Source organism: Gigantopelta aegis, chromosome 14 (assembly GCF_016097555.1).
Source record: "Gigantopelta aegis isolate Gae_Host chromosome 14, Gae_host_genome, whole genome shotgun sequence".
In the NCBI taxonomy this organism is placed as follows: Eukaryota; Metazoa; Mollusca; class Gastropoda; order Neomphalida; family Peltospiridae; genus Gigantopelta; species Gigantopelta aegis.
This window is the reverse complement of record NC_054712.1, coordinates 36,073,823-36,096,860: the sequence shown is the minus strand read 5'-3', so window position 1 is coordinate 36,096,860 and position 23,038 is coordinate 36,073,823. Positions and strand designations below refer to the sequence as shown.

The following is a 23,038-nucleotide window of genomic DNA, read 5'->3' as shown; positions in this document are numbered from 1 at the left end:
ACACGTTTACAACAGTTTACAAAGATGGCCGACAAAACATACAGAAATTTCATTTGGAAACATCCATGGCCTCTTTCTACAGTTGTCGAAAGAGGAAAGGACATGGATCCAGCCGGCCTCGGTGGTGCAGTGGTTAAGCCATCGGACTACAGGATGGTAGGTACAGGGTTTGCAGCTCTGTACCGGCTCCAACCCAGAGCGATTTCTTAAGGGCTCAGTGGGTAGGTGTAAGGCCACTACACCCTCTTCTCTCCCTAAACGACTAACCCACTGTCCTGGACAGACAACCCAGATAGCTGAGGTGTGTGCCCAGGACAGCGTGCTTGAACCTTAATTGGATATAAGCATGAAAATAAGTTAAAATGAACATGGTTCCATCAGGTTTTTTTTTTACATATTTGACACATTCCCATTAGCCATTGGATGTTTAAAACCTTCATAGGCATCAGTATCTGGCCCACCCGTCTAATGCCTATGTCTCTAAAAAGCAAATTCCCTTATAATAGTACTAAACACATATACTCATTGGAATACATAAAACTAAGACCAGTGTCATGTAAAGGAAAGAAAGAAATGTACATACCACGACCTTTGATATACCAGTCGTGGTGCACTGGATGGAACGAGAAATAGCCCAATGGGCCCACCGACGGGGATCAATCCCAGACCGACCACGCATCGAGCGAGCGCTTTACCACTGGGCTACGTCCCACCTCACCTGTTATGTAAAGGAGGCCGAGCACTCTCGTACAGTTTAACTGGTACCAACATTTTCTATCACATCACATTCATCTAATGTTGGGTGCAAACGACAGTCTACTGAGTGACCACGATCGCTCTCCATTCTGAACGTGCCTCACACTTAAAAAAACCCCATGTCACTGGTAGATCACATGATAACACTCATTATTAATGAACCTTTTAGTTTGTACCCCATACCTCATAGAAATGGGGGGGGGGGGGGCAGGACGTAGCCCAGTGGTTCAGTGCTCGCCTGATGCACAGTCGATCTAGGATCAATCGTGCATTTATGTAAGAGTGGTGCGGGACGTAGCCCAGTGGTACAGTGCTCGCCTGATGCACAGTCGACCTAGGATCAATCGTGCATTTATGTAAGAGTGGTGCGGGACGTAGCCCAGTGGTACAGTGCTCGCCTGATGCACAGTCGACCTAGGATCAATCGTGCATTTATGTAAGAGTGGTGCGGGACGTAGCCCAGTGGTACAGTGCTCGCCTGATGCACAGTCGACCTAGGATCAATCGTGCATTTATGTAAGAGTGGTGCGGGACGTAGCCCAGTGGTACAGTGCTCGCCTGATGCACAGTCGACCTAGGATCAATCGTGCATTTATGTAAGAGTGGTGCGGGACGTAGCCCAGTGGTACAGTGCTAGCCTGATGCACAGTCGACCTAGGATCAATCGTGCATTTATGTAAGGGTGGTGCGGGACGTAGCCCAGTGGTTCAGTGCTCGCCTGATGCACAGTCGACCTAGGATCAATCGTGCATTTATGTAAGGGTGGTGCGGGACGTAGCCCAGTGGTACAGTGCTCGCCTGATGCACAGTCGACCTAGGATCAATCGTGCATTTATGTAAGGGTGGTGCGGGACGTAGCCCAGTGGTACAGTACTCGCCTGATGCACAGTCGACCTAGGATCAATCGTGCATTTATGTAAGAGTGGTGCGGGACGTAGCCCAGTGGTACAGTGCTCGCCTGATGCACAGTCGACCTAGGATCAATCGTGCATTTATGTAAGAGTGGTGCGGGACGTAGCCCAGTGGTACAGTGCTCGCCTGATGCACAGTCGACCTAGGATCAATCGTGCATTTATGTAAGAGTGGTGCGGGACGTAGCCCAGTGGTACAGTGCTCGCCTGATGCACAGTCGACCTAGGATCAATCGTGCATTTATGTAAGAGTGGTGCGGGACGTAGCCCAGTGGTACAGTGCTCGCCTGATGCACAGTCGACCTAGGATCAATCGTGCATTTATGTAAGGGTGGTGCGGGACGTAGCCCAGTGGTTCAGTGCTCGCCTGATGCACAGTCGACCTAGGATCAATCGTGCATTTATGTAAGGGTGGTGCGGGACGTAGCCCAGTGGTACAGTGCTCGCCTGATGCACAGTCGACCTAGGATCAATCGTGCATTTATGTAAGGGTGGTGCGGGACGTAGCCCAGTGGTACAGTGCTCGCCTGATGCACAGTCGACCTAGGATCAATCGTGCATTTATGTAAGGGTGGTGCGGGACGTAGCCCAGTGGTACAGTGCTCGCCTGATGCACAGTCGACCTAGGATCAATCGTGCATTTATGTAAGAGTGGTGCGGGACGTAGCCCAGTGGTACAGTGCTCGCCTGATGCACAGTCGACCTAGGATCAATCGTGCATTTATGTAAGAGTGGTGCGGGACGTAGCCCAGTGGTACAGTGCTCGCCTGATGCACAGTCGACCTAGGATCAATCGTGCATTTATGTAAGAGTGGTGCGGGACGTAGCCCAGTGGTACAGTGCTCGCCTGATGCACAGTCGACCTAGGATCAATCGTGCATTTATGTAAGAGTGGTGCGGGACGTAGCCCAGTGGTACAGTGCTCGCCTGATGCACAGTCGACCTAGGATCAATCGTGCATTTATGTAAGGGTGGTGCGGGACGTAGCCCAGTGGTACAGTGCTCGCCTGATGCACAGTCGACCTAGGATCAATCGTGCATTTATGTAAGGGTGGTGCGGGACGTAGCCCAGTGGTACAGTGCTCGCCTGATGCACAGTCGACCTAGGATCAATCGTGCATTTATGTAAGGGTGGTGCGGGACGTAGCCCAGTGGTACAGTGCTCGCCTGATGCACAGTCGACCTAGGATCAATCGTGCATTTATGTAAGGGTGGTGCAGGACGTAGCCCAGTGGTACAGTGCTCGCCTGATGCACAGTCGACCTAGGATCAATCGTGCATTTATGTAAGGGTGGTGCGGGACGTAGCCCAGTGGTACAGTGCTCGCCTGATGCACAGTCGACCTAGGATCAATCGTGCATGTATGTAAGGGTGGTGCGGGACGTAGCCCAGTGGTACAGTGCTCGCCTGATGCACAGTCGACCTAGGATCAATCGTGCATTTATGTAAGAGTGGTGCGGGACGTAGCCCAGTGGTACAGTGCTCGCCTGATGCACAGTCGACCTAGGATCAATCGTGCATTTATGTAAGAGTGGTGCGGGACGTAGCCCAGTGGTACAGTGCTCGCCTGATGCACAGTCGACCTAGGATCAATCGTGCATTTATGTAAGGGTGGTGCGGGACGTAGCCCAGTGGTACAGTGCTCGCCTGATGCACAGTCGACCTAGGATCATGGTGCATTTATGTAAGAGTGGTGCGGGACGTAGCCCAGTGGTAAAGCGTTTGCTTGATGCGTGGTCGGTCTAGGATCGATCCCCGTCGGTGGGCCCATTTGGCTATTTCTTGTTCCAGCCAGTGCTCCACAACTGGTGTAACAAAGGCCGTGGTATGTACTATCCTGTCTGTGGGATGGTGCATATAAAAAATCCCTTGCTGCTAATCAACAAGAGTAGCCCATGAAGTGGCGACAGCGGGTTTCCTCTCTCAATATCTGTGTGGTCCTTAACCATATGTCTGACGGCATATAACCATAAATAAAATGTGTTGAGTGTGTCGTTAAATAAACCATTTCCTTCCTTCCATAGAAATTGGGAGGTAGTGGCCGCAGAGAGCCAAGTTATTTGTTTATGTAAAGGTATGTAGACTTACGTTTGACACCAAATGGCAACCAATTCAAAAACAATGTACTAGCTCTAATTGTTTTAAGATTAAAATAAAAATCCTTAAAAATTGACATACCATGACAGATTGGTCACACCAATTCAGCTGTGGTTCTCCGGGCTTCAAAGCAGCTTTATGCTTAGCAACCACCGCCATCAGAGCTGGCATTTGCTGGACATACTCTGGTTTATGAGGCCTAAAAATTGTACAGCAGTTACTGTATGCAATTATATGACACTTTGTTTACAAAACAAACAATGTTATTTACTCTCTTCTGAGAATTTGATTCACTATTCTGAATAGTGCAAAACATTCTTGGACGGGCATGCAACCTTTGTTTTTAAAAGGGGTTGTACTTCCATTATTCTAAAGGACACTAATATGTAATATATATGGGCAGTTGATCTAAAAAAAAAGAACACCCACAATTAATAGACATTCAATAACACTGGATTTTGGGGACACTTTTGAAGTTTAAGGGGTATCCATTCCCCCAATTGATGCCAAAAATGTTTTTTACAATATTAACATTTTTGATAAATGCTTTTATGAGTGGGGAGGGAATATAACAAAAAAAAATGAGTGGTTTTTTTTTACATTTCTGTAATTGCTATGTAGGGCCCTTAAAAATAAATACCGTATGATGTATTTTTCTCCTGGATCTCTTCCGAGATGGATCAACAAAGGCATACTGGTGTGGTTTACTTGTTCGTGGGTTGTTACGTTCACTATAAACTCTCCTGGACAAAAGTCCACACCCTGTCATAAAAATACCTTTGACATTTTAACATGCTTCAAGATGCTTGAAGAAAGTTTAATATAACACTCTGGGAGTTACTGGAACATGTAGGATACATATTAAAATTACTGGTAGGGTTTTTTAAGGAAAACTTTTGAAAATTGCCCGTTCTAATTTGTTCAACTATAATTTATACGTTATAAATTAACATGACTATATTCCAATACACTGCTAAAACTGTAGGCCTAGATCAGTTTATAGGAAACAGTATTTTTAAATTGATGGCCAAATGAAACATATTAATACTAAGACCGCTGACCTTGTGATATTCTTCTAAGCTGTTAGTCCATGTCCAGAGGTGTGCCTTGTAATCGCCAAGTCTTACAGCCATCAGCTCGTTGCCACGGTAATAAAATATCGGCCTGCAACAGTTCAACATTGTATGATGAGTTGGGTTTTTTATATACATTTATACGGGTGACCACTAACATAAAATAAAAAATTAATCACAAATTTCTCTTATAACAACTCGTGGATTTTGTTTTTGTTTATCAAACTTGGCATATTCAGACACTAATGAAATGTATTAAATGTGTAATTTTAGTCATTAAAAATAATCGATTAGTCAAACACATTTTACAATAGCAGCAAATTTAGAATAGTTGTTGGTGTATGACATTTGTAAAATTGAGAGATGATGTTTAAGTTCGTTCGAAGTTCAAGAATAAAAAGAAGATGATAAAAAGTTAGCAACCTTTACTGTGCAGTAGTGGAAAAGTAAAAAAGACAGGAAGTATGACATTATGGTAAACTGAAGGTATCGTAACTGAAAAGTTCACCTTTTAACTATAGTATTTTGGAATAAAGTGCTGGTAAGGTCAATTCCATCATAAATTCTGTCAGATGGTAGGGACAGTCCTGCGAGTTTGATTAGAGTAGTAAACAGATCCATGAGGGAACCAAGTTGATGAGATACCTGTAAGTAAACCTACATGTAGTTCTTACGTAATAAATGTTTTACAGTAACTTGTGTACTCAAAGTTTGTTTGACATACTGCTAGTACTTGAGCACGATAAACATTTGTTGTAACAAAAATTCCAAATCATTCGAACTTATTTAACTTTACCTGCAATTTTATTTTTTGTTTCTTTTCGTTTATAGGTATACAATTATTTATATTAAAAAAAAATATTATAATAAAACCATTGCTAAAATGTATTTATTTAAAATGTATACATGAATATCAGTTAAAATATAATATTGGCATCAATACTAGTCACTAGTTAAAAAGATATTTCAGGTTAAAACGAGCATTTAGAGAAGACTTAAATTAATACATGTTCCCTACCAGGCCTAACAAATTTACGTATCTCCTAAATTCGAGTGTGAAAAGTGTGTAAATCACCATGAAAGTTAAACTTGATCTGTAACAGTACATGTTAAAAAAAAGTAAAGTTTGTTTTATTTAACGACGCCACTAGAGCACATTGATTTTTTATCTTATCATCGGCTATTGGACGTCAAACATATGGTCATTTTGACACTGTTTTGAAGAGGAAACCCGCTGTTGCCACATAGGCTACTCTTTTTTCGACAGGCAGCAAGGGATCTTTTATTTGCGCTTCCCACAGGCAGGATAGCACAAACCAAGGCCTTTGTTGAACCAGTTATGGATCACTGGTCGGTGCAAGTGGTTTACACCTACTCATTGAGCCTTGCGGAGCACTCACTCAGGGTTTGGAGTCGGTATCTGGATTAAAAATCCCATGCCTCGACTGGGATCCGAACCCAGTACCTACCAGCCTGTAGACCGATGGCCTGCCACGACGCCACCGAGACCGGTCAGTACAAAGATATATACACAATTTCAACTCAATATCTTGAGGTGATGCAAAAAGGTTAGGATTTTTTTCCACCTGTATGTCCTAAGTTCAAGAGCCTAACTCTGTCGAAAATGGGTAAATCATCACAAAAGTCAAACTTGATATATAACAGAACGTGATAAAGCTATACTCAAAATTTCATTCCATTATCTTATGGCATTGTGGAAAAAACACCCGGAACACTATTGGTGGGACAGATGGACAGACAGAAGGAGATGAAACGTATAATCGTCTCCAGTTGGACCGGTAGGGGACTAATAAAATAATTCAGTTACAAGATGTACATTTTGTATGAAGAAGTTACAGGTGGCCTAACAATAGTAACCATATTATACACTAATATATTCAAATTAACGTGACACACCTGTCCTGGTGCAATCTTGCCTGGCCACATGGCTATAGTTGGTTCACGAGATCCACCTTCATAGGTAGTTTCTTTCCCACATAAAAAGGGGCCATTGCTTCCCCCTAAACAAGAACATTGCATAACGTAACTTAAATTGTTGAATTAAATCTCATATTAAACTTTCTGCAATATCATATTTTGTCAAATTTGATTTAACTTTTAACAAACCTGCCCTGGTGCAACCTTGCCTGGCCACTTCACTATGGTTGGTTCGCGTGATCCACCTTCATAAGTAGTCTGTTTCCCACATAAAAATGGGCCATTGCTCCCACCTAGCAAAACAAACTACCTGGTATGAGTATTTTATGTTACAAAAATAATAATTATTAAAAACTCAATCTGCCAAAACGCGACGTTATCCCACATACTATGCAGATTAGTGCAGACAGGGACATACTAATAGTCCATAATACCAGGGTAGGGGGGTTAAACAAGAATTTATAATAATATAGGGATAGGGTCTTGTCCAGTAAAACAAAAAGAGGACTTCAAAATAGCTGCCACAATATGTTTCTCACAATGACTGTGTTTCAGCCATTGATGCTCAATAAAAAATACTCCCCGAAAATCTCTTTTTCCAACAGTACAGTATTTCTCACAGAAAAATTAAAAAGTAAATTGGCCAATTTCTTTAGAGTTTCCAGCCAGAATCTTGTGCAAAATGGCAGGAAATATGAATAAAAGAAAGTTAACTTTTTTTCATTTTTCTAAGAGGCAATAGCTCTGGCACGGCTGCATTCTGTAATTGGGATTATAGGTGCTAGCAAACAACTTGACTAATTCCTTCAATGTCATATTCATTTAACATTAAATGCAATAAAAAAGTCTAGCATGGATTTTGTAATATCACAGAGTGCTCGTAAAAAGCATGTCAGGTTATTTTTAGTTAGAAAAGCACCATTGAAAGATTCCACTTGCAACATAGTGGAATAAAATGAAAATACCGTACCTGCAGTCTTGGCATACGTTGCTGCACCATTGTCCGACGAGAAAACAGCCAGAGTATTGTTTGCAATGTCAAGGTCCTTCAGCTTTTTCAGAATCTGTCCTACCCCATAGTCCAGTTCACGCACAGCATCGCCGTAACTAACAAAAATAACAACGCACATTTTCAGCCACTGCATTTTAATATAACAAAAAAAGAATACTGTAAAAAAAAAAAAATTCTTTAAATTAAACAAAAAATATTAAAATGGAAAGAAATAAATAATCACACAAATGGTAATATTTCATTTCAACTGATTTTCGTGCTTATATCCAATAGCATGCTGTCCTGGGCACACACCTCAGCTATCTGGGCTGTCTGTCCAAGACAGTGGATTAGTTGTTAGTTGGTTAGTGGTTAGTGAGAGAGAAGAGGGTGTAGTGGCCTTACACTTACCCACTGAGCCCTTAAGAACTTGCTCTGGGTTGGAGCCGGTACTGGGCTGCGAACCCTGTACCTACCAGCCTGTACTCCGATGGCTTAACCACTGTGCCACTGAGGCCGGTAAATAGTAATAGCAAATAGTTATTACTGCAATCAAAAACCTAAGCCACAGTGTCAGGAATTTAACCATATTATTGATATTCTATCCCATTTTACTGATAATTGAATCCCATATAACATCTTTCTATTTCATACAGACATTACTAAGCTTGCAGGGGCACGATCTAACTTAGTCAGTAGAGGGCTGGCCTGCGATGCTTGCATCATAAGATCGAACCACCTCAGTGGACCCATTCTGATGGGGTATTTTCCACACGTCACAAGCAGTGCATTACAACTGGTATATATATTAAAAGTCTTGGTATGTGCTGTCCTGTCTGGAAAAGTTCACATGCCTTGCTGCTAATGGCAAAAATGTAGTGGGTTTCCTCTAAGACTAAGAGACAAAAATATTAAAAGCCTTGGTATGTGCTGTCATGTCTGGAAAAGTTCACATGCCTTGCTGCTAATGGAAAAAATGTAGTGGGTCTAAGACTAAGACTAAGAGATAAAAATGACCAACTGTTTGGTATATCCAAGTGTTTGATATCCAATAGCCAATGATTAATAAATCAATGTGCTCTAGTGGTGTCGTTAAACAAAACAAACTCTTTTAGGGGTGGGAATTGGTGAACTGTTAAAAAAAAAGAGGAAATCTAGAGGGGTCCGGGAAATTTGTGAAATCTTAGGTTAAAATCTGTGCCATCTGACACATTTTGGAAGGCAAAAATAATTAAAATGCGAGGAAATGCAATGTTCCATGACGGGAAAACCGCGGATCCGAGGAGAATTCCCACCCCTGCTCCTTCTAAGCCAGTAGTGAATTAAGTTTAGTCTACAACACAATGTGTTGCTTACTTCTTTCCTTTAGTATAATAAGATTTCTAGCAAAAAGGGTACTCAAAGTTGTACAATTATTTTCGAACAGTACTTCGTTTTAAATATTTTAACCACAGAATAAAAACAACAATCCTGTGGAATTAACTGTACCACATACCATATAAAAAAAAATTGTGCTCTGTGATGAACATCCATAGGTGCAGCTATAAACCAAATTTTACTGAGCTTGGACTTGCACTTTGTGAGAAATGCAAAACTTTTAATGTTAAACTTTATTAGTTTAATGCAAAAATTGACACTGTCACCTCATTTTCGGAAAAGTAATACCTATATCTCCCATTTTTACATCATCAAGGCGGGACAAAAATTGAACCTTATCTTTTGTAGATGTTCTCAGTATACTTACAGCCCTCTGTGACTGGTTCCCAGAAATTGTTTTGATGCGTACAGTGGGTCGTGTGTAGCATCAACAGCCCAGTACAGAAAGAATGGCTGATGTGATGCTGCTTGCTTCTCTATGAATGTCAGTGCCTCCTGCAACAAAATACCACACTAGTAAAACAGATGCAGTAAAAATTTGCTATTTTCTGCTTAAAAAATTCCTTTAATGTTGGTCAGACTTGGCTGTGAAAAAATTGCAGGGCTCGAAATTAAGAATTTGTCTGCCACAGCTATTCATGGGGTGGGATGTAGCCCAGTGGTAAAGCACCCACTTGATGCATGGTCGGTCTGGGATCGATACCTGTTGGTGGACCCATTGGGCTATTTCTTGTTCCAGCCAGTGCATCATGACTGGTATATTAAAGGCCATGGTATGTACTACCCTGTTTGTGGGATGGTGCATATAAAAGATCTCTTGCTGCTAATCAAAAAGATTAATCCATGAAGTGGCGACAGCAGGTTTCTTCTCTCAAAATATGTGTGGTCCTTAACCATATGTCTGATGCCATATAACCATAAATAAAATGTGTTGAGTGCGTCGTTAAATAAAATATTTCCTTCCTTCCTTCCCACGGCAATTTAAAAACAAAATTGCCGTAGGTGAAATGGCCCACCGATGGCAATTCAAAGCATGCCCAGGGCAATTTTTTAAAATGACTTTTCCAGCAATAAATGAGACTGAAATGTTATTTTATTGTATGTAGACATATTTTAAATGTACTAATGTTATATACTGGCAGATAATAATTATACATCAGGCATAAACATTTTGTCATCGACAATTTATATCTCAACGACAGCAGTTACTGGCGGTGCCATCGTTAAGTTCAAGCCCTGAAATTGGGAGTGATTTTTCGCTTCCCTATTGCAGTGGTGTAGGAAGAGGCTAAAAAGGTGAAGGGGGGGGCACACTTTTATATTTACACACTTTTACACTATTATAAAGCAAATATAAAGCAAGCTAATTTTGATTATGGGGAGTCCTTTAAGATATTATCGTACTGATACCATATAAAATCACATGCTAAAGGAAGCTAAAAAATTACTCTCTTTGAACTAGTCTCAGGAAAGTGATGGGAAGCGAAAGTTATAGCTACCCTTAAATGGCGTGGTCTGTTGACCACAAAATATAAATAAGAAAAAATAATGCTACTCATACAAATAGGGAAAGATTTTATATACCAGTAACGTAAAAGATTTAGTGAAATATTTTTTTAGTGTATTATGAGATAAGAAAGTGTTATTATGACATTAAGAATAATGATTTTGCTTATAATATCACATTAAATGCAGTGAAAAGTGAAGATAGCAGGTAAGCTAACCAGATGTTGGTATATACAAACATATTGTAGAGTAAGAATAAGAGGAGATAACTCACTTCAATATACATCTGTGTCAAATTAGACTCTCCTGTTTTTTTATCTATTAGAAAATCTTCATAATATCTGCAAATCATAATTATTAATATATACTATTAAAAAGTCATTGAATGAAAAGTTTGAGAATTCAAAAACATATACTTTTTTTTCTTCCACAGTCTATAATAACTAATGGCAAAAAGTAGTTTTGCAGAAATTAGAAACTGATAACAATGAAATAACGATTAGTGAAGATATGTCAGTTAAAGATATGTGACATTGATCCGTAACTGGTATAAACATAATAATGCCAGAAATATATTCCCATTATACTGAATAGAAGTAAAGTGGAATAAAAAGTACAATATTAATACAGAAATAATTGTTTCTAATCAATAAATGAATCAATAAAAACTAATTTTGCTTTAGATTGGGTGAATGTTGTGGAAATAATGAAGCAACTAACCTGCCAGCCATATTGGCATTTTTGTACACTGGGATGTTTGGAGTTTTCTTGTCGTCGTATGGTCCTAAGTGACAGTTTGGAGCTCCGAACCATTCGTCAAAGCCGTGCTTCAGAGGATGATAGTGTGGCTGCTGTCCCAGATGCCTGAAATAAAGTGGAAATAACACAACACAGAGTTTGAAATGCCTAAGAACACTTTATGCTATGGCTGTTCGGAATCTAACATAGGGCTTGAAGTTAAGAATTTGTTACAGCAATTTTGAAAGGTTTTTGCCAGAAGCAAAATGCCCACCTACGGTCATTTTCAACCTGCCTACTGCAATTCTCAACCAGTAACTTTTTCAACAAAGAAAGAAAGAAATGTTTTATTTAACGACGCACTCAACACATTTTATTTATGGTTATATGGCGTCAGACATATGGTTAAGGACCACATAGAGTTTGAGAAGAAACCCGCTGTCGCCACTACATGGGCTACTCTTTCCAATTAGCAGCAAGGGATCTTTTATTTGCACTTCCCACAGGCAGGATAGCACAAACCATGGCCTTTGTTGAACCAGTTATGGATCATTGGTCGGTGCAAGTGGTTTACACCTACCCATTGAGCCTTGCGGAGCACTCACTCAGGGTTTGGAGTCGGTATCTGGATTAAAAATCCCATGCCTCGACTGGGATCCGAACCCAGTACCTACCAGCCTGTAGACCGATTGGCTAACCACGATGCCACCGAGGCCGGTTTTTCAACAAAGAAACACAAAATTAACAACCAAAAATTATTTCTTCAACTAATGGTAATAATTAATTTTTACATGCTTTAAAATTAAAAAAAATATATATTGGTAAAGGCCTGATCTATAGCACCACATACTGCACCTACAGCAATTGCTGTCAGTGCTATTAAATTCAAGGTCTGCTAACATATGGTTATTTAATTTTAGAAAATGTTTGTTTACACAAAAATGTAAAGAAATGTGATGGGTATTATAAACACCTAATACAGTGAAACCTCTCAAAACTGGACCCTCTGTAAAGCAGAATTCCCTCACACCCGGATGTTTTTGACAGTCCCTTTTTAAAAATTAGTTCAGAATGTAACCTCTCTAACCGGATATCCTTTAAAATCTTATTTTTCTGTTTGTCCTGGAGGTGTCTGGTTTAGTGGAGTTTCACTGTATAATAAAAGGAATAATAAAGAGAGTAAACGAACCATTTGCCAATGATTTTACTTCTGTATCCTGAAATCTTTAACATTTCTGGTAGCAGTATCTCATAATCAGGAATTCCTCCAACAATGTTTTGTGGTGTATATGCTGCAAGACCAGGATAAAAATTTTTTTTGAAAGATATGCATTAAAACTGTTCACAAAATCAAATGCAATAAACCATCAAAAAGAAGAAATCATGGCAATTTTTCTGTTTTCTAGATGTAAATAATAATTAATAATAATAATAATAATAATAAATTCTTTATTTAGTGAGGGTAACACAGTTAGCAAAAGCTAATCTTCCCTGAGGCCCTCAGGTACAAACAATACAGAATTACAATACATACATTTATGAACAAATAGAAAATACATATATGGCAACATATGTTCAAATGATATTATTTTAGAAAATATTCCTTGAGTCTATATTTAAAATTTATTTATTTATTTAAAATATAGTGCTCATTGTGTCAAAGATGATTTATAGCAGAAAAGTAAATATTTTTTTGCCAAAGAAACAAAGTGTTGCTTTAACAATCACACGTATAGTCCAGCTGGCCCCATTTTACAGAGAAATCTTTGCGCTAAGGTCATCTTAAATGCATTAGGTAGTTATGCACTTATGGTAATTTTAGTGCTCAAATCAGTTTGTTAAAAAAAGGTTTGTTTTGTTTAACGACACCACTAGAGCACATTGATTAATTAATCATCAGCTATTGAATGTCAAACATTTGGTAATTCTGACTCATAGTCAACAGAGAAAACTCTCTACATTCATTTTCATTTCAACTTATTTTCGTGCTTGTATCCAATTAAGGTTCAAGCATGCTGTCCTGGGCACACACCTCAGCTATCTGGGTTGTCTGTCCAGGACAGTGGGTTAGTTGTTAGTTGGTAGTGGTTAGTGAGAGAGAAGAGAGTGTAGTTGCCTTACACCTACCTGTTGAGCCCTTAAGAACTCACTCTGGGTGGGAGCCGGTACCAGGCTGTGAACCCTGTACCTACCAGCCTGTAGTCCAATGGCTTAACCACTGTGCCACTACATGTTTCCTAATACAGCAATGGATCTTTTATATGCACTTTCAAATAGACAAAAAAGCACATACCATGACCTTTGACCAGTTGTGTTGCACTGGTTGGAACAAGAAATAAAAAAACCCAATCAGTTGAACAGATCCACTGAGGTGGGTCGATCCTGCGATGCAAAAGATCTCTTTGTAAAACAGGGCCCAGCTTTTTAAAGCCACAGTCTTACCTTGCCATAATATAACTAACAGCACTATATATGGTCTTAACTTGTGTAGTTTCCCAGTCAACAAAAAAAAATCAACTGCCGTGATACAATTTTAAGTTTCAGTCTTCATTGTGTAATACCAAGTACAGCTAACAAATCACTACTGTCATACCCTGATAAACTGATATGGTAAAAAACAACAAAAAAACAAAAAAAACAAAACAACAACAACATTTGTACATAACCTAGATTATACATAACAGTGAATGTGTATTAATTATTTATTTATTTTGTAAATTAGATTATGTAATCTAAATTCTCAAATGCATATATTAAATATGGGGTTTTAATAGCTATATACAATTAATAAAAATCTAAATGTTTCACTTCTTTTTATAAATTCAAAGGACGTACAATTACGAGCATGGTTATTAGTTGTGTAGAAACCATTTCTGATTGGAAGACGGCCTGTCAGAAGGGCAGCTCTAGCTGTAAGAAAGAACAAGCATTCTGAGAGTACTGCTAAAGCAATATATGTCCCCTACCGGGCCCAACAAATTTTCATATCTCCTAAGTTCAAGGGTTATAACTCTGAAAAATCAGTAAATTGTCATGAAAGTCAAACCTGATTTGTAACAGTACATGATAAAGGTATATAAAAAGATTTCTGCTCAGTACTTTGAGGCATTGCAAAAAAAAAATCAGAGAAACAAATTTTAATATCTTCTAAGTTCAAGGGCCATAACTCTGTGAAAAATCAATAAATTGCCATGAAAATCAAACCTGATTTGTAACAGTACATGATAAAGGTATATAAAAAATTTCTGCTCAATACAGAATTTTTTTTTATTATCTTCTAAGTTAAAGGGCCATAACTCTGGCAAAAATGTATAAATCACTACAAAAGTCAAACTTGATCTGTAACAGTTCATGATAATGCTACATACAAAATGTCAGCTGAATATCTTGAGGCATTCTGAGAAAAACATCTGGCAAACTATATGTAGAACAGACAGTGAGAGAGACAGACAGACAGGACAGTGACAAAACCTATAGTCTCCTCTGTTGGACTGTCCAGTGGTGGCTTTACAGACCTAATATACACACATACTGGTCAACTATAAAAGGCTACATTGTAACTTATACTTTTATTTTTTTGCACAAAATACTACTATCAAAGAGACTGTCCTGATTTTGCTGCTATTGTAACACATTTCCAACTGACAGATCATTTTAAAAAAGAAAGAAATATTTTATTTAACGACGCACTCAACACATTTTATTTACGGTTATATGGCGTCAGACATATGGTTAAGGACCACACAGATTTTGAGAGGAAACCCACTGTCGCCACTACATGGGCTACTCTTTCCAATTAGCAGCAAGGGATCTTTTATTTGTTCTTCCCACAGGCAGGATAGCACAAACCATGGCCTTTGTTGAACCAGTTATGGATCACTGGTCGGTGCAAGTGGTTTACACCTACCCATTGAGCCTTGCGGAGCACTCACTCAGGGTTTGGAGTCGGTATCTGGATTGAAAATCCCATGCCTCGACTGGGATCCAAACCCAGTACCTACCAGCCTGTAGACCGATGGCCTAACCACGACGACACCGAGGCCGGTGATAATTTTAAATGACTAAAATTACATCATGGCATTTTCTAGTTTAGAATATATTTGTATTTACAACGTGTTTCTGATCACCTGATTATTTCTAGAAGCTGATACTAGATTTTCACCTCCTAATAAAATTAAAGTTTGTTTTGTTTAACGATACCTCTAGGGCACATTAATATATTAATCATTGGCTATTGGATGTCAAACATTTGGTAATTTTAATTTGTAGTCTTCAAAGAACACTCATTACATTTGTTATTAACATCAAAGGATCTTTTATATGCATTTTCTTCACAGACGGTAAAGCACATACCATGGGCTTTAATGTACCAGCTGTGATACACTAGTTGGAATGGGATAAAACAGAATGGGCCAACCTACATGAAGGAGGTTCGATCCTGCAACGAAAGCACCTCAGGTGAGCGCTCTACCAACTGAACTACATCCCACCCCTACCTCCCAAATATATACAGTGAAACCTCTCAAAACCGGACTCTCAGTAAACCAGAATTCCCTCAAAACCGGACATTTGTCATGGTCCCTTTTTAAATATCTGTACAAAAGAGAACCTCTCTAAACCGGATACCTCTTACAACTGGATTTTTTACTTGGTCCCAATGGTGTATATATATGGGAAATAAAATGAAATTTTAGCTACTACAAACATCAGAAACACATTAAATATATACCTAGACACTTATATTCTAAACAAGAACAAGAAAATGTATTTACTATCTAATAGGTAATTTTAGTTGTTAAAAAGATTCTGTTAGTCGGAAACAACTTTCAATGGTAGCAAACTCAGGACCGTCTCTTTAACGCATATCGTATGTTTTTGTTGCAGACTTATAAATGCTTGACAATGCTCAACCCATACAAATACTGAATTACAGCTATTAATTACTAGATGTCCAGTATACAGTCAATAACTGCAACACATGTTCTAGAAATTGAGTTAAGTGACCTGATACAGCCACATGTCGCTCTCATCAATCAACAGCAAATATCTATATTAAAATACTACCCTTCATATGGACAGTGCATATAGGGCCAAATTTACAAAGTCTCTTTCTCTCAGATGCAGGTGTTTGAGCATTGTAAAATTAATGTATGTAGTTACACGCATGAAGGACATAAACATGCTTTGTAAATTCAGCCCAGATTGTTTATCAGTTGTGAAGAACTGGTTCGAATGGTAAAATCCAAATGGGTCTATCCACTAGGATGAAGGTATTAATAAAAATGTTTTAAAGCTATGCCTATCTAGTGTTTAACATTGCAGAATTTTAATTTACCGGTGACCATTCGACAAATTGCCATAGTACTTTAGTCATATACTCCAATGCCCTGAAAACTGAACAGTTTCAAAACCAAACTGACTGTGCATTATTTTTCATGTTACTAATTGGTTATCTACCATACTAAAACATGCCCTAAAGCAAGCACTAAACCACTGGGCCATCTTTCCAACTTCCCTCACTCCATAGCAAGAATAATTTTGATTAGTGACAGCGATGGCAACTATTTAACATTTTAGAATTGTGTGGCCATCTTTAAAACTTGCAAAAGCAAATTGCGACATGATACAGCATAAAATGTTTTCTGAGTCTATGCAGTGTATTATAATACATACATGGTGAACATATTGCATTTGCTGAGTAAAAATTTGGGAAGATCATTCCATCAGCAGCCATCTTGTCGAGATTTGGAGTCTCCTTGTTTGGTTCTCCAAACACTCCCAGATCTCCCCAACCCATCTGAAGGTAAAAACACAAACGTACATTATTACAGACTTTGTTTTTAACGGACATATCATATCTCTCTCCCCTCCTTTCTCTCTGTTTACCCATCCCTCTCTCTCCCTCTAAATCTCCTCTGTTTACCCCCTCCCTCCCTATCTCCCCTCTCTTTGTTTACCCCCTCCCTCCCTCTCTTTGTTCTTCTCTCTCCCTCTCCCCCTTCTATCTTTCTGTTTACCCCCTCTCTCTCCCTCTCTCTGTTTACCCCACTCCCTCTGTCTCTCCTCTATCTCTGTTTACCCCCTCCCTCCCTCTATCTCTCTCTGTTTACCCCTCCCTCCCTCTCCTCTATTTCCCCCCTCTCTCTCTACCCCTTCCCTCCCTCTCTCTCTCTCCCTTCCTGTCTCCCTGTGACTCTCCCTCTGTCTCTCTCTCCTCACTCTCCCCCTCCCTCTGTCTCTTCTCTCCCCCTTTGTTTATCCCTCCATCTCTATCCCCTCCCTCTTCTGTCTATCCCCTCTCTTCTCTGTTTACCCCTCCATTCACTCTCCCCCTCCCTCTCTTTCTCTGCCTGTCTGTCTCTCTCCTCTCTGTCTCAGTCTCTCCCCCCCTGTTTATCCTCCCTCCCCTCTCTTCTCACCCCCTCCCTCCCTCTCCCTTTTTGTCTCTCCCCTCACTCTCTCTTCTATCTCTCTGTTTACCCCTTCCCTCCCTCTCTCTCCCTATCTGTTTACCCCTCCCTCTGTCTCTATGCCCCTCCCTCTTCTTCTGCCTATCCCCTCTCTCTTCTCTCTGTTTACACCCTCCCTTCCTCTCTCTCCCTCTCTTTTCTCTCCCCTCTCCCCTCTCCTCTGTTTTACCCCCCCCTCCCTCTCACACTTCCTCTCCCCCCTCTCTCTCTCTCTGTTTACCCCCTCCCTCTGTCTCTCTCTTTCCACTCTGCCCCTTTTCTCCCCCCCTCTCTTTTCCCCCTTCCCTCCCTCCCTCCTCACACTGTCTCTCCCCTCTCCCTCTATGTTTACCCCCTCCCTCTCTCTCCCCTCGGTCTCTATCCCCCTATCTGTTTACCCCCTCCCTCTCTCTCCCCTCTCGTCTGTCGGTTTACCCCCTCCCTCTCTGTTGGTTTACTCCCTCCCTCCCTTTCCCTTCTCTCTCCTTTTCCCCCCTCCCTCCTCTCTCTCTCGGTTTACCCCCTCCCTCCCTCCTCCCCCTCTCTCGGTTTACCTCCTCCCTCCCTCTCTCTGTGTCTCTCCCCTCTCTCTCTCTCTGGGTTTACCCCATCCCTCTCCCTCTCTCGGTTTACCCCCTCCCTCACTCTCCCTCTCTCTCTCTTCTATTTCTGTTTACACCCTCCCTCTCTTTCTCCCTCCCTCTCCCTCTCTCTCTTTTCCTTCTATATGTGTCTCTCTGTTTTTCCCCTCTTCCCTTTCCCCTTTCTCTCTCTCTCCCCCCCCCCTCCCTCCCTTCTATCTGTCTCTTTCTCTCGCTTCACTTTCTGTTACCCTCTCCCTCCCTCTCTCTTTCTCCCTCTGTCTCTCTCCCTTTCTTTCTCCCCTCTCTGTTTACCCCCTCCCCTCTATCTCCCTCCCTGTCTTTGTCTCTCCCCTCTATCTCCCTGTCTCTCTTTACACTCTCTCCCCCTCTCTGTTTACCCCTTCATCCCTCCCTGCCTTTTTCTTCTCCCTCTTTCTCTCCCCCCCCCCTCTGTTTACCCCCTCTCTCCCTCAATCTATGTCTCTTCTTTCTCTGTTTACCCCTCCCTCTCCCTCTCCTGTCTCCTATCTCTATGTTTACACCCTCCCTCTCTCTCTGTTTCTCTTCCTTCCTCTCTTCCCTCTATCTGTGTATCTCTGTTTATCCCCTCCCTCCCCCTCCTCTCTCTGTCTGTCTGTCTGTCTCTTTCTCTCTCTCTTCTCTCTATTACCCTCTCCCCACCCCTCTCTCTCCCTCTGTTTCTCTCTCTCTCTCTCCTCTCTCTCTCTCTCTCTGTTTACCCCTTCCCTCCCTCTCTCTCCCTTTCCCATCTGTTTACCCCTCCCTCTGTCTCCCTCTGTCTCTATGCCCTCCCTCTTCTTCTGCCTATCCCTCTCTCTTCTCTCTGTTTACACCCTCCCTTCCTCTCTCTCCCCCTCTGTTTCTCTCTGTCTGTCTCCCTCTCTCTCTCTGTTTTACCCCCTCCCTCCCTCTCACACCCCTCTCTCTCTGTTTACCCCCTCCGTCTCTCTCTTTCCTCTCTGCCTTGGTCTCTCACCCCTCTCTGTTTACCCCCTCCCTCCTCTCACTGTCTTCTCTCCCCTCTCCCTCTATGTCCCCCCCCCCTCCCTCTCTCTCCCCTCGGTCTCTATCCCCCTATCTGTTTACCCCCTCCCTCTCTCTCCCATCGGTTTACCCCCTCCCTCTCTGTCTCGCCCTCTCTGTCGGTTTACTCCCTCCCTCCCTTTCCCTTCTCTCTCGGTTTACCCCCTCCCTCCTCTCTCTCTCGGTTTACCCCCTCCCTCCCTCTCCCCCTCCTCCCTCCCTCTCTCTGTGTCTCTCCCCTCTCTCTCTCTGGGTGTACCCCCTCCCTCTCCCTCTCTCTCTCTCGGTTTACCCCCTCCCTCCCTCTCCCTCTCTTTCTCTCCCATCTCTCTCTCTCTTCTATCTCTATGTTTACACCCTCCCTCTCTTTCTCCCTCCCTCTCCCTCTGTTTCTCTCCCTCTCGCTCTCTTCCCTCTATATGTGTCTCTCTGTTTATACCCCTCCCTTCCCCTTTCTCTCTCTCTCTCTGTTTACCCCTCGCTCTGTCTCTTTCTTCACTCTCTGTTACCCTCTCCCTCCCTCTCTCTTTCTCCCTCTGTTTCTCTCTCTCTGTTTAACCCCTCCCTCCCTCTCTCCTCTGTCTCTCTCCCCCTCTCTGTTTACCCCCTCCCCTCTATCTCCCTCCCTGTCTTTGTCTCTCCCCTCTATCTCCCTGTCTCTCTTTACACTCTCTCCCCCTCTCTGTTTACCCCTTCATCCCTCCCTCCCTTTTTCTTCTCCCTCTTTCTCTCTCCACCCCCCCATGTTTACCCCCTCTCCCTCAATCTATGTCTCTTCTTTCTGTTTACCCACTCCCTCTCCTCTCCTCTCTCCTATCTCTATGTTTACACCCTCCCTCTCTCTCTGTTTCTCTTCCTTCCTCTCTTCCCTCTATCTGTGTATCTCTGTTTATCCCCTCCTTCCCCCTCTCTCTGTCTGTCTATCTGTCTGTCTCTTTCTCTGTTACCTTCTCCCCACCCCTCTCTCTCCCTCTGTTTCTTTCCCTCTGTTTCTCTCTCTCTCTCTCTGTTTACCCCTCCCTCTCTCTCTCCCTCTCTGTTTACCCCTCCCCTCTATCTCCCTCCCTGTCTTTGTCTCTCTCCCCTCTATCTCCCTGTTTCTCTCCCTCCCTCTCTCTTCCCTCTATCTGTGTCTCTCTGTTTACCCCCTCCCTCCCCCCTCTCTCTCTGTTTACCCCTCCCTCTGTCTGTCTATCTGTCTCTTTCTCTCCCTCTCTTCACTCTCTGTTACCCTCTCCCTCCTCTCTCTCTCTCTGTTTACCCCCCTCCCTATCTCTTTTTTCTCTCTCTCTCTTTCTCCCCCCTCTGTCTCCTCTCTCTCTCTCTGTTTACCCCCCTCCCCTATCTCTTTTTCTCTCTCTCTCTTTCTCCCCCCTCTGTTTACCCCTCCCCTCTATCTCCCTCCCACCGGCCTCGGTGGCGTCGTGGCAGGCCATCGGTCTACAGGCTGGTAGGTACTGGGTTCAGATCCCAGTCGAGGCATGGGATTTTTAATCGAGATACCGACTCCAAACCCTGAGTGAGTGCTCCGCAAGGCTCAATGGGTAGGTGTAAACCACTTACACCGACCAGTGATCCATAACTGGTTCAACAAAGGCCATGGTTTGTGCTATCCTGCCTGTGGAAGCGCAAATAAAAGATCCCTTGCTGCCTGTCGTAAAAAGAGTAGCCTATGTGGCGACAGCGGGTTTCCTCTAAAAACAGTGTCAGAATGACCATATGTTTGACGTCCAATAGCCGATGATAAGATAAAAAATCAATGTGCTCTAGCAGCGTCGTTAAATAAAACAAACAAACAAACTTTACTATCTCCCTCCCTGTCTTTGTCTCTCTCCCCTATATCTCCCTCTGTCTCTCTTTCCACTCTCTCTCTCTCCCCTTCTGTTTACCCCCTTCATCCCTCCCTCCCTTTGTCTCTCCCCCTCTTTCTCTCTGTCTCCCCCTCTCCCTGTTTATCCATTCCCTCTGTCTCTCTTCCTCCCACTGTCCCTCTTCCTCCCTGTCTCTCTCTCTCTCTCTGTTTACCCCCTCCCTCTCTCTCCCTCCCTCTGTCTCTCTCCCCCTCAATCTGTCTCTCCTTTCTCTGTTTACTCCCTCTCTCTCTCTGTCTGCCTGTCTCTCTTAGTCATATGTATGTTTCTATTGTTACAAGGCTTTAGATCACATTGATTTGTGCACAATCTAGACCTCACCTGAAAAATATTAAGAGTAGGTAAGAGGGTTGCTGGTTTTGTAGCTATATGAGTGGGAGTAGGAAGGTAAGTATGTAGCTAGGTGCATGGGTAAATGGATGGGTAGGTAGGTGCATAGCTCACCATGGTGAAGACCACATAGGTCATCAAAATAAACAGTATTTATTATGTTGACATTTAAAGTAGTTGCAGGTCCAATAAATGCTAAATTAATTATTTATTTATTTATTATATATATATATATATATATATATATAGTGCCATAGATGTTTGTTTACCTTGGTGAAGACTACAGTGACAGTGTCACTGACAGTTAAAAAAAAAAAATTGTTTAACGATACCACTGAAGCACATTGATTTATTAATCATCAGCTATTGGATGCCAAACATTTCTTAATTTTGACATTAGTCCGAACGGATGTAGAAAAAGTATTAGCTTAATGTGCGCTGTGTAACTAGTTTGAAACCCCAAAAACTCGCCCCAAACTTTGCTGTCTGTAAATAATTAAAAATAGATGTCTACAACTTTGGTGTCATTTTATTTATTAATATTACAGTGAAACTCTGCTATTACGACCACTAATTAAATGGTTTTATATTGGGGAGATTCTAATATCGGATAAATAATAATCTATTACAATGAACTGTCAAGACTATTTTAACGATGTTTGTGCGTTTGTCCCTTATTTCCAAAAAGGAATGATCAGGCAAGGCTTTTGGACTCTGACTGGTGTGCATATTCAACAATATTTAATGCACATTATTGCTTAAAATATTGGTATATTAATTAAGAAAATGGTAATGATACAAGTTGCCTAAACAGTATGGGGGAGTTGACCAACTGCGTTGGGGGCAAGTTGACCTGCTCTCGCCAATTTGACAAATAATTTTGAGAGAAAACATGCTACAATTTTCGATAATTAGAAGAATGGAATCTTTTATATGCATCATGATCATCCCACAGACAGAATAGCATATACCACGGCCTTTGATATGCTAGTCGTGGTGCACTAGGTGGAACGAGAAATTCAAATATCCCAATGGGCCCAACGACGGGGATCGATGCCAAAGCGCTTTACCAGTGACTGGGCTAAAATGGGCTAGAATCCGCCCCTTGGCCATGTCAGTAGAGTAGAGCTTAGGTTTATCTTGATGAACTACCGAGATTCTGTACTCACATCATCCATCAACATAATGACAAAATTTGGGGTGTTTCCAGCTGCGACTACAAAGCAAAGTATCACGCAGACAATCGTGATATACGACATTTTCTCCCAGTCCTTGGTAAAGACAATCTTAAGAATTCTTCAAAGAAACCGCCCATCAACAAAGGGCAAATTACTCTAAATGTTAAATGAACGCAAAGTTTCCGTTGGAGAATC

General features: G+C 41.7%; 1 protein-coding gene across 1 annotated transcript in view; it reads right to left on the bottom strand.

The window, feature by feature from the left end:
* Nucleotides 1-23,038, bottom strand: part of LOC121388395 (N-acetylgalactosamine-6-sulfatase-like) — a 24,759-nt gene extending 1,721 nt beyond the window's left edge. Inside the window, exons 1-13 of the mRNA XM_041519703.1 lie at nucleotides 22,835-23,038; nucleotides 17,061-17,184; nucleotides 14,223-14,297; nucleotides 12,577-12,679; nucleotides 11,370-11,513; nucleotides 10,924-10,990; nucleotides 9,511-9,638; nucleotides 7,746-7,882; nucleotides 6,965-7,068; nucleotides 5,346-5,482; nucleotides 4,826-4,928; nucleotides 4,405-4,526; nucleotides 3,846-3,963 (exon numbers count right to left, since the gene is read on the bottom strand). Coding sequence (XP_041375637.1) covers nucleotides 3,846-3,963; nucleotides 4,405-4,526; nucleotides 4,826-4,928; nucleotides 5,346-5,482; nucleotides 6,965-7,068; nucleotides 7,746-7,882; nucleotides 9,511-9,638; nucleotides 10,924-10,990; nucleotides 11,370-11,513; nucleotides 12,577-12,679; nucleotides 14,223-14,297; nucleotides 17,061-17,184; nucleotides 22,835-22,924 — 1,452 coding nt within the window. The 5' untranslated portion in view covers nucleotides 22,925-23,038. The remainder of the gene's footprint in view (nucleotides 1-3,845; nucleotides 3,964-4,404; nucleotides 4,527-4,825; nucleotides 4,929-5,345; nucleotides 5,483-6,964; nucleotides 7,069-7,745; nucleotides 7,883-9,510; nucleotides 9,639-10,923; nucleotides 10,991-11,369; nucleotides 11,514-12,576; nucleotides 12,680-14,222; nucleotides 14,298-17,060; nucleotides 17,185-22,834) is intronic.